Source organism: Engystomops pustulosus, chromosome 7 (assembly GCF_040894005.1).
Source record: "Engystomops pustulosus chromosome 7, aEngPut4.maternal, whole genome shotgun sequence".
In the NCBI taxonomy this organism is placed as follows: Eukaryota; Metazoa; Chordata; class Amphibia; order Anura; family Leptodactylidae; genus Engystomops; species Engystomops pustulosus.
The window spans coordinates 14,584,703-14,596,356 of record NC_092417.1 but is presented as its reverse complement, the minus strand read 5'-3'; the positions used below and the strand labels follow the sequence as shown (position 1 = coordinate 14,596,356).

The following is an 11,654-nucleotide window of genomic DNA, read 5'->3' as shown; positions in this document are numbered from 1 at the left end:
TCATCATCCTCCTCCTCCACCTGGCTCGCAGGCTGCAACCCCTTCAGCCTTTGCTCTCTGTTATCAGCCATCTGAGCAAATCGGTCATCATTTAAAAGTTTTTCTTTAAATGGTCCGCTGTTGTTGCAAATAAAGTTTTTTCTTTTCATCAGTTTATCAATATCCGCTTTAAGTTTGTTAATTTCACAACATATCTCAGTTTTTCTCTTCTTAGGCGCCGTGTTCGCCCTGGCGCGGGCACAACGCAGCTCCTCCCGGAGCCTCCTGATGGTCTTAGTCGCCTCTTCGTACTCACAGAGGTGGCTCTGGACCCGGGAGGCATAGGTGGACAAAGACTCCCGGGGCCCCTGCACCGCCCAGCCTCCCCCCGCATGGTCAGCCTTACCTCTGTGAGCACTCCGCTTCATGGCTCCAGCCCCGGAAGGACCGCTCTCACCCGCACCATCACGGACGTCCGGCTTCTTACGGTGTTGCTTCACATTGGACTCAGGGGGAGCAGGAGCAGTATTACTAGGACTCCTGGTGGAACGTCTCACCCCTGAGTCCTCCATAGCGCTGGCCGGTTGCTGTCCTCTCCTGCCCCCCGCCGGCCTGGCCCGGGAAGCAGGAGCCTGGGAGTCGGCTCCCTCGCTCATCCCCAGGAACCTAACTCCCTCCCTGGGAGAGGAGAGAGCAGGCCCTGGGTAGGTAGATGGATCCTCCAGGAGCTCAGGAGCACAAGCACAGAGCAGCTTCACACACAGCCACACCCTCCTCTAACGAGGTAACCGCCTCCAGAGCTGCTCTCACTATCTGCTGCTGGTGCAGTCACTGTGTACATACATGACATTACTTATCCTGTATTGATCCTGAGTTACATCCTGTATTATACTCCAGAGCTGCACTCACTATTCTGCTGCTGGTGCAGTCACTGTGTACATACATGACATTACTTATCCTGTATTGATCCTGAGTTACATCCTGTATTATACTCCAGAGCTGCACTCACTATTCTGCTGCTGGTGCAGTCACTGTGTACATACATGACATTACTTATCCTGTACTGATCCTGAGTTACATCCTGTATTATACCCCAGAGCTGCACTCACTATTCTGCTGCTGGTGCAGTCACTGTGTACATACATGACATTACTTATCCTGTATTGATCCTGAGTTACATCCTGTATTATACTCCAGAACTAAAAAAACCTCAATAAGAGACAGTAACTTCTCCAGTATACAATATATGTACAGTGTTTAAATAGTAACAATCACAGCTGACAGGAAATCATGCAGTAAATGTGGTTTAATAAGAGGAAATACAGTGACAACACACTTACAAACACTGATATATATATATATATATATATATATATATATATATATATATTAATTCACTTAGTACATTTAAAGTGCACATTAGCCTTTTTTTTTTACAAATAAATAGCTCTTGGGATGTAAGACAATTTTGCTTATTATCTTGATCACCTATGTGCAATAGTTTCTTTGCTATCCTCCTCAGTTTAGCCTGGCTTTGCCATAGCTTTGTCTCCTGGGTGTGCTGATTTCTTTTATGACCTGCTCTCATAGAAAGAAGGACGTCATGTGACATCTGCGCTCTCTGTGTAGCTGAGTTACCTACACAGAATAGTGAGGTACAACTTCTCCCCTGTTCCCAATCAGTCCCTCCTTCTCAGTCTGTGAGCCTGCAGAACTTTCTCTGTCTCACTCTGCACCTCAAGCTGTGTCATAGAGTCCTCTGCAGCCTTCCCCCACATTGTACTCTTTGCACTTTGTGCACAGTGCAGAGAAGTTATTAAACTTTACCACTCACACAGCACAGACTATACATTTCATGTAACTGATCCGCTGCTAGTATCTATTACTGAAATTTCCCAGTCTAGTCCCTATACACAGTCTGTATGCACCCTATGCAGTATTCAGTGGATTTAATTGTAGGAATCTTACTGAATAAGAGAACACAAGATATCACGGGAAGTGAGGGCAATCTCAATATGACTCTGCTTTAGGGCAAATACAGGAATAGGTTAGTTGTCAACCACTTTACTGCTGGTTAGATAAATACTGACAAGCTACTTCAGATCATAAAATACCATCACTGTGGAAAGAAAGGGGCAAGGAAAACTATATGGGCATTGTTCTGTCTTTTCATTTATTTTTCCCCAAATTCTGCCCCTTCATGGGTTTTCTGCAAAATCGGAAACTGTAAACTGTAAAATGTTTTACATCAAAACAAGACCTTTTTTTTTAATTTTATGACACATCAAACAGAAATTTTAGTGGAGCTTTTTCCCACAAGGGTTCCAAATATCCCAATTTCCGAATTTTTCTGGAGAGGAGCAGAAAGTATTACAATACAGATATAAAGATGGATCTTCTTCCACACCTCCAAATTATATAAAGGCTCCACCCACTCTTTCCAGATCAGTTTCAGAGGTAGTTTAGCTGGCAATCTGTAGACATAGATCGAATAAGGTGGAAATCCAGGATTATTTTTCACGGACTGATTAAGTTTGTAGTCGTTCCATATATGTGGCGTTCAAGTGTTACCCCCAGTGTTGACCTTGAACCTTGACAGATATTAAGCTGACATCTAGAAGATGGTACACCTGTCTTCTCAGATGAATACAAACTCCAACAGTACATTACATCTTCAGGCAATTCCTCATCACAAGATCTTCTGACCCTTTTATCAGAACTTCTCTACTGATCTTCAAAACTCTGTTTGTAGTGAAGAATAATCCGTAGACTAAAACATTGACTCAAATCCTCCTTTGATCGATTTCTTCTTAGCCTGGACATCGCTGTGTATGGTCTTCCAATTTTTTTTCCAATTGCTAGCAATACTTAATAATCATTACCCAGCAGATCATAAATACAAACACTGATATCGCTAGTCTCACCATGTTCTGTAGTTCGTAACTTTCAGACTTTGCGTCTAAAACTAAAGTTAATAAAATATTTTATTATTAATAATAAAGATTAATACTATATTAATATTAATAAATTATTGAAAGTTTTGATTCGTACTAGAAAAACAAAATAATGCAGTTAAGTTCCAAAAATCTGGACAATCTGGACAATCTGGGTATCTAGTGGTTCCTTCAGAAGCATCCCTAAAGGGGTTGACCACTTTTTTACATACATTTTAATGTGTCTTTATTGCCTTTTGGATAATTCCAGAATGTTCTTTAAATGATTCAGACTGCCTGCTACTTAATTGGTGCTGTGTGCAGACTCTCCATGCTTCTTTATTAACATGTCTGAGCTCAGATGAATAGGAGTTGCTTAGTTCCGGATACACATCACTCCATATGGGATTGGCGGTGCACAAGTTGGATACTACTCCATGCCATATGTGGAAAGAAACCTTAGCCCTTGCCAAGTTATCTTTCCACTCAAAGGAACAAGGACAGAAGTGCATATACATTACACATGTCTTAGTATGTAAGAGATTTATTGAAAAGTCGCCAACCCCTTTATCTGTGGGCCTATAGTTTTAAAAAGTGAAGGAACAAGGCATATCAGGTATCAATCAAAAGATCAAGTGCAATGGCAATTACATCAAGGCGTGAAATACTAATTTATATAGTTTTACCTGTAGTACCATCAACTGGTTGGATCAACTTTACGACTTTTCACCAACTCTTTTCATCCTTTGCAAAACATTCTTCCATCAATTCTAGTTTGGTTTAAGTCAAGACCCTGATCAATGTATTTATTCTCTAATGGCAGATGCCCAGAAAACCCCATCCAGTAGAGAACCCAAATAACGTAGTCTTAGTACCCAATATGACAATTAGGTTCTCTACTGGCAGAAGGTCCAGGGCTGGAGCAGAAAGTCTGGTACCACTCATGAGAAATAGAGACAATATTAAAAGAGTCAAAGAGTTGGAGTTGATGGACAATTTGGGATTTTCTCTCGAGATCTTCTGAGGAAGACCAGTGTCTAGATAGGCGATATTTGCTACATGTTTAAATACGATAAATCTCAGTGGCACATGACCAGATACTTGCCTTGTACTTGGATGTTCATCTCCTGGCTCTTTTTCCTCACATTTTTCCTTGAGGTTTTTACTTCACAGGAATAATTCCCAGAATCCTCCAGCTGGATGGATGGAATAAGATACTTATTGGATGAATTGAAACTTTGGACTTTCAATCCATTCATGTAAAAAGCAAATAACAGTTCTGTAATCTCCCGATGCTTGGTGAGACTTGTGTCACAGGTTAGGGTCATGCGATCACCTTCGATAGTTTGATTGGGTTCCGTTTCTATGACTGGATTTGAGAATAACTCTATGGAAAAAATATATATAAATAATAACTTAATATGAAATGTAGAATGACAAGGTGTGTTCTCATCCTTCCCGTTCATTTTTCAGTTTATATGGCCATGTCATGATGGTCCCATGTCATGTCGATGCTATATTTCATCTAAATGGGCCAAACCATCAGAAGGGCGGGGGGAGAAACATATTTATGATCATAGTGTATATTTATAGAAAACTTAGTACCGTATATACTCGAGTATAAGCTGACCCAAGTATAAGCTGAGGCCCCTAATTTTACCAGAAAAACCTAGGAAAACCTATTGACTCGAGGGTGGGAAATGCATTGGTCACAGCCTCCCCAGTATATAGCCAGCCAGCCCCCTATAATATACAGCCTGCCCCCTGTAGTATACAGCCTGCTTCCTGTAGTATATAGCTTGCCAGCCTGCCAGCCCATATCCCCCAGTATATAGCCAGCCACCTGTCCCAGTATATAACCAGCCCCAGTATATAGCCAGCAACGGGGGAAGCCAGAAAGGTGAGTTTTGATATTTTTTTGACTCGAGTATAAGCCGAGTTTGGGTTTTCAGCACATTTTTTTGTGCTAAAAAACTAGGCTTATACTCGAGTATATATGGTAATTATGTGCTATGTATCATTAGGCTATAAAACAAAGCTCTCTCTGCGATTTGTTACTCACCGTGTACCTGAACATACAACACTGGACTTTCCTTTCTCACATTGCTGGGGGACGTCTTCACCATACAGGAGTATTTATCAGAATCTTCTATAAGAACAGACCTGATACTATATTTATTGAAGTGGGTGAAAAACTGAACATTTTGACCTTTTCTGTAGAAAGCAAATAGCAGCTTTGTAGCTTGTCTCAGAAGACTAAGGTTTGTGTAACACACGAGTGTCATCTCATCACCTTCCAGTGTTGGATTAGGGGTCACCACCAATTTTGGGTCTGAGAAAAGATCTAGAAAATGTAGAGTTATACATTTGACACATCATTATACTGGAACATACTCACCATGCGATAAAGAAAAGAAATAGTAACAGTAGTGCGGAATGTTCACGTTTTCATCTTTCATCCTCTAGCGCAATGGTCCTCAAGCACAGGCCATGGACCAATACAGGTTATAGATCAATAAGTCCCTGGCCACAACAAGACTACAGTAATTGTGTTATTTACAGGGTAGTCCTGGAGATGTCTGCCACAAAATCCCCCAAATTATTGTCTTGCTGCTCCCCCTTGGCATCTCCACCTCACCTCCATTGAGTATGTTTTGTAGAGGTAAGTGATACATACTGACTCAGGGTACAGTTGAGGTGCTCAGGAGTAGCGCATACATCTGTATTGGTACTGGTGAAAGGAGGGAGGAGCAAAGGAGAAGATCCTGGGAATCTTGTCAAGGGTTGAGGTAGACTTCAAGCAGGTCACCCAATAATAATTAGAAACATTGACATATTGGGGATCATTTACTAAGGGCCTGAATCACGTTTTTACAGCGGGTTACCCGATTTTTCATGACTTGCCCCGGGTTTTTGCCGCACGCGATAGGATTGTGGCGCATCGGCACTGGCGTGCACGCGATGGAAATCGGGGTCGTGGCTGAACAAAAACCCAATGGATTCGGAAAAACCACCATATTTTTTTTTTAAAAAGTGTCGCTGGACAGACGTTTACCTGTACTTGGCCCAGCTTGGTGAAGTTCAGTGCATTCCGAGGAACTTCAGTGCAGCAGCGCCACCTGGTGGACGTCGGTGGAACTACCTTAGTGAATCCCGGCCGGACCCGAATCCTCCGCAGAGAACGCGCCGCTGGAACACGAATGGACCGGGTAAGTAAATCTGCCCCAATGTATTCTAGTGGTTCCTGATGCAAAAAAGAAGATTGGGGACCGCTCTTCTAGTGAACCCAAGACTATGATGCAACTGATAGAAATCCCATTGATTTCATGATTGAGTATAATGTCTCCCATGTGCTGCACTTCCTTACCATTTCCCCCACACATAACAGCTCATCTCGGAGGTCCAAGCAGTTGGCACTTTGACATCAGTTCAATATTTAGATTTGACCTTTACACTTAAAGGACCTCTACCATAAGATTACAGCTGCCATCAGATCAACTCACCTCCTGGTCCCATCTCCGGGTGCACTGATCTTCTTTTATTATAACTTTGAATGGCCACATGTAGTATAAATATTACTTTAGAAAATATGCAAATACGCAAACAAGCTCTGAAGAGTACCTTGGTGCTCCGCCGCTACATCATTTGCTCTCTCTGCGAATTTTGCACGTGTTGTGCATGAACAACATTAACTGTGGTGCCCGGGCTTTGAAGTCATCGGCTCTCTGTACAATATGTAGGCGGAGCTAGTTTGGCTGGGGGCATGAATATAATATATTGGGATGGAGCACTGAGGTGAGGTGTTATATTTATACTAAATGAGGCCATTCAAAGTCATACTAAGAGAAGATCAGTGCATCCGGCGACGCGACGGAACGGGGAGGTGAGTTGTAATCATCTACCATCAGGTAATGTGATGGTCGATGTCCTTTAAAATGGCTTGTTCCTTATAACAAAAAAAATGAGAAATATTTTTAATAAATATTAATGCCTGCATAGATTTCAGCTGGATTGGCCCAATGATATTACCACATACTGGTGACACCTACATATTGCTGTGTACTGTACATAAAGATGATCAATAGGCTTCATCTTCCATAGGCTAAAAAATGATCTCTGAAGGACTATCCTAAATCCACACTAGTCCGTGTTATATAAATATGAATCAATGATTACCTCTGACATGAATGAAGGTCTCATCAGAATAAGTTGCAATGGCCGTTTGCTCATCTTTCTTTACACATTTGTATTTGCCGGCCATGTCTTTCTTAAAATTGCTCAGAAGAAGACCATTGCCCCCATCTGATGGAAGAAATGCACTTTGGTCCTTGTAGAATAGTGTACGCCGCAATGAGAACCCAGGCCAGCTGTAGCATCTGAGAAACACATCATCACCCTCATAGACTGAGGATGGGACTTGTAGGATGAGATAGCCTAAAGGAAAAAAAAACGTCTTTCAATAACCGTTCTTTGGTGGCCTCATGGATCACATCTTACACATCTTACAGAGTCCATTCACCTAAGGTTATCTTTAAGGAACTTTGCCATGGAAATTTCCCATTCGAAGGTCTAAGATTAACACATGCTGCTATGAGCAGGAATGGATTAGGGTGGGCCCTAGGCTAAATGAAATGTGAGTGCCCCCATAAGACTAATTTGTCTAAACGGTTTGACATGCTTACGTACAGTATCTGAATCAAGTTTCTTGGGAAATGAGGAAGGTCCATCCTGTGGACTCGAGGTTCTGTAGTTTAAAAGACATCTACCACCAGGATAAAGGATTGTAAACCCAGCACTCTGACATTCTGCTCTAGTCTTCTAGCTTCTTAGGACAATGGTTTTACAAAAAAAAAAAGGTTTTAAAAATTATGCAAATAAACCTTAGAGCTCTATAGATGTCAATGGAGCCCGAAGCCTTTCAGGCTTATTTGCATACTTTTGAAAAACTTTATTTCTTAAAAACAAAAGGCATTAGAATCTACAAGAAGAAACGGCACACACCAGCATGTAAGTGGGCTTTGTTTACAATCCTTCATCCTGGTGGTAGATGTCCTTTAAGGACCTTTGGAGGACATGTGTGTCAACAGCCAACAAACGTGTATGAATGTTCCTCTCTTGGTAGGTCCTGGGCTCTCAGAAGCCTTAGGCACCAGACTGCCACCCAGATCACCCATATTATGATTTGCTACTAGCTTAAAGCCGTAGATGGCCTCAGGATAGCTAGACCTTGATTGTTTCTTACAGGATGATCTACAGGAGGTTGTACAGGAAGTAGTTGTACTAGGACTTTAATAACTGATTGAACCTAAAAACCTTTCTGCCACTGTTTTAACAGTGGTTATTTATAATTTTTTTTCGGCAGTGGTCTCATGGTTGTAGTTGAGGTCACACAATTTACGCTCCAAATATCTACATCACCTCTATAGTCTTCACCTCTAGATATGATACTTACTATAAGCAACTTCCAGCCTAACAATCTCACTGACATCACCAGTTGGAGCCCGGCACTGGTAATCTCCGGTATCTTCAATTTTGGTGTAGTCAATTGTAAACATCTGCTTGTCAATTTTCCACTGATTCCCGTTCTTGTACCAGAAGATGATCGGATTTTCCACGGTTGACTCAACAACGCATGTGATAATTATAGATTCTCCTGTGAACACTTTGCCCCAGTTTGGTGTGAAGGTCACTTCAGGTCTGGCAACAGCTCCTGGAAACCAATTTGAGATATAGTTACTCTATTTCTGCTAGCATGGAGTCTTCATCAACAATGAGAATGTCCCAATTCTTAGAACCGTAAAAGGACAACGCTTGTCCAGAAGCTGTGGTTTATTAAGAAGCCGACACAAAATAAATCCATGAAATGTAAACAGTACAAGTGTTGAGCGGACCCAAACATTTCAGGTTCTGATCCTCCAGATCAATTCACCCTCCATTAATACCCGTGTTCAGTGGCAGTTAACTCTTTTCATATTCCCAAATTCGTAGCTGCATTTAAATGGTGCAGAGGCTGTTAAAGGCATGTTGTTGATGCAGGGTGCCACCATTTTGAGGAGGAGTGTTGCTCCCTGATGAATTCATCAAGAGCAACAACCCTCCCCAAAATGGCAGCATGTTACTGGTGGAGCTTGACCAAGACTACCAACCCCCTTGGATATGGTGTAAAATATTCTACAGGCGGTCCACTACTTAAAACACCCGACTTACAGACGAACCCTAGTTACAAACGGACCTCTGGATATTTGTAATTTACTGTACTTTAGCCCCAGGCTACAATGATCAACTGTAACAGTTATCACAGGTGTCTGTAATGAAGCGTTATTGTTAATCCTGGTTCTTATAAGAATCCAAGATTTTTTAAATCCATTTGTCACATAGACCAATAAAATTCCAGCTGGGGTTACAATTATAAAATATGCAGTTCTGACTTACATACAAATTAAACTTAAGAACAAACCAAGAGAACAAATCTTGTATGTAACTGTCTGTATATAGACTTACCTCCTTTATTTTAAACCTCTTTAAAAAAAACTTTATCTATTAAAATCACATTCAAATATATATACAAATGAACTTTAATTATAAAGAAGATTAAATAGAAGAGGATAGGGGGTAATTTCACTTCATGTGTCCTTATCTTGGGCTCAAACCAACTGGAAACATGTTCTGGCATCCAATGTAAAGATGAGCATCTCATGCTGTGCTGTGGACATACACTATAAAGGAGAATTAAAATGATACTGGCTTTTTAATCAGTCATGTGATTGTCCTTGGGGAGGAGACACAGGACAGAAGATGGCCACAAGTCACATGTCCACATCACATGTCCTGCAGCTGCCTGTGTCGGTTATGTGATGACCACTATGTTTGCCTGTAGTTGGTTGGTTGCAGTGCATCCAGGATGGCCGGTGTTGTGGTGCAATGTCATCTCAATGAGGCAGTTACACATCATTACAATGGTAACAGAGCAGGACAGTCTGTCACATCACTGGGAGCAGAGCAAAGCATAAGAGAGAGGAGTAGTTACTGAGAACTGAGGGATCATGGGAGTTGTAATTGTAGATGGTGGCTCCCAGAAGCTTTTTGACTTGTCAACATGTTTGCATATTCCAGTCTTGCTTTTAATGATTTTTTGGGGGGTTATCCCCAATAAAAGGGGTTCTCAGGTCACTAAATTTACTTTTAGACAATTCCTTTGCATATATTATATCTACATAGCCTTACCTCACCACCCTGGGTTGTAGGCTTTGTTTTCCTTCACTTATCCGTACTACCATTACTTCTGACCTGTTTAATGATTTTTATTGTTTAAAAAATCTGTTGAAGCCTGGGTTGTAAAGCAATGGGCCTTTTATTTGTTCATTTTCTTAGAAATGTAATTTATTTTTGTCACATTCAAGTTATTTCTGTGACCATTTCAGGGTTTTTCTTTCATTAAACGAGGGGTACAAACAATTTTGTCCATGTGTGCATGCATTTTACTGCCTGTATGTCTGAACCCTGATCATGCAGAAAGGTACAATAAAACCAGAACCATGGTTGAGCTGCTATAGAGCCCACAAATGATTTTACTTCTCCAACCTCTCAAAGAGACTCAACTCAAAAAGTTAAAAATATTATTCTTCTCAGTTTATGAGCATTTGACTCTCTATTAGATAGGTGAGGGATGAAGTTTAACATAAAAGAGGGAATTCTAGAAAAAAAACGCTGAAGAGAAACGAAATGGTCCCAAAAAACTCTCTCCCATGTTCTCCCCCATCTTTGTGGTATTAATGTATAAATAAAGGATGAAACATTACATAATTAGTGGGAGTGCTGCCTTATATAACAGGATTTCTACTTTGTATAAAAAAAGTTATTTGAAAAAGGAAATGAAAAAAAAATCCACTCTAATCAACCTATGGTGCAGTATGTAGACCTCATCTACGAGGACACGGAATTGCAACACCCAAAACATTCTACATCTACGAGAGAATATTCGTTGAATGAATCAAAATAAAGGTCTCCATATACAAGTCCTACCAGTCCCCATCTCCCTGTGCTTACCAAGTCCTGCTGAATCCATGAATTTTAGGATGAGAAGAGTAGCTGTGGCATAGCATAGGATCACAGGGTTCATTTTGAGTGTTCATTAGTTGAGACTTGAATATGGTCAATACAGGAAAGGGAAACCTACGTCAGAAACGTAGTGGTGACTATGTGGTTGTACGACCTGCAGATAACTTTCCAGCTACAGCAAGAAGCAGACGAGAGGCACGGACTCATAGACTGCAAACCATAGCGGTGACCTGAGATGATAGAAAGTGAAATGGTAAAAGTTGATGGCAACATGTACACCATAGTTTTGTAGGTGGTCATGAATAGTAAAATGGATCAACCCCAAGGAAAGGCATTGAAGGTTTGCATGACTTGGTCCAGCTACATCGGGTTGTGGATGAGTGGGTAGTCGATGGACCAAATTGGATGGATTATGGAACTTTCAAGTAATGGTAATGGTCACACTTGATTCTGGAGTTCAAAACATCAAAGTTTTTTAATTAATTCAGCAAAGTGCCATGTCTATATGTCACGTGTTGGAGAGATGGGGAGCAGGGGTAAGTTGCTAGCCCATTGAGTAGGATGAATTTCATCATAAGACAATTTGTATGAACCTGGATTGAAGTCTGGATTGGCTTCAAATTTTATATAACAAACATCCACGGAGTTGATGTTTTTTTAAAAAAAATTCCATGCATCTACATG

The 11,654-nt window shown here is 41.1% G+C and overlaps 1 protein-coding gene across 1 annotated transcript; it reads right to left on the bottom strand.

The window, feature by feature from the left end:
* Positions 1-3,725: 3,725 nt before the first annotated feature.
* Positions 3,726-11,177, bottom strand: LOC140069989 (high affinity immunoglobulin gamma Fc receptor I-like). Its single transcript, XM_072116322.1, has 6 exons — positions 10,959-11,177; positions 8,365-8,622; positions 7,089-7,346; positions 4,975-5,256; positions 4,018-4,299; positions 3,726-3,967 (listed from the first exon to the last, which is right to left on the bottom strand). The coding sequence occupies exons 1-6, from the start codon at positions 11,029-11,031 to the stop codon at positions 3,726-3,728; spliced, it is 1,395 nt and encodes a 464-aa protein (XP_071972423.1). The 5' UTR covers positions 11,032-11,177.
* Positions 11,178-11,654: the final 477 nt, after the last annotated feature.

Bases quoted from the DNA above. Each gene is read 5' to 3' on its own strand.
- LOC140069989 (XM_072116322.1), bottom strand. From the start codon at position 11,031: ATGAACCCTGTGATCCTATGCTATGCCACAGCTACTCTTCTCATCCTA. The intron at 8,623-10,958 runs GTAAGCACAGGG...ATTGGTTTCCAG, and splicing joins CATGGATTCAGCAGGACTTG to GAGCTGTTGCCAGACCTGAA. The intron at 3,968-4,017 runs GCAAGTATCTGG...TTAAACATGTAG, and splicing joins GATGAACATCCAAGTACAAG to CAAATATCGCCTATCTAGAC.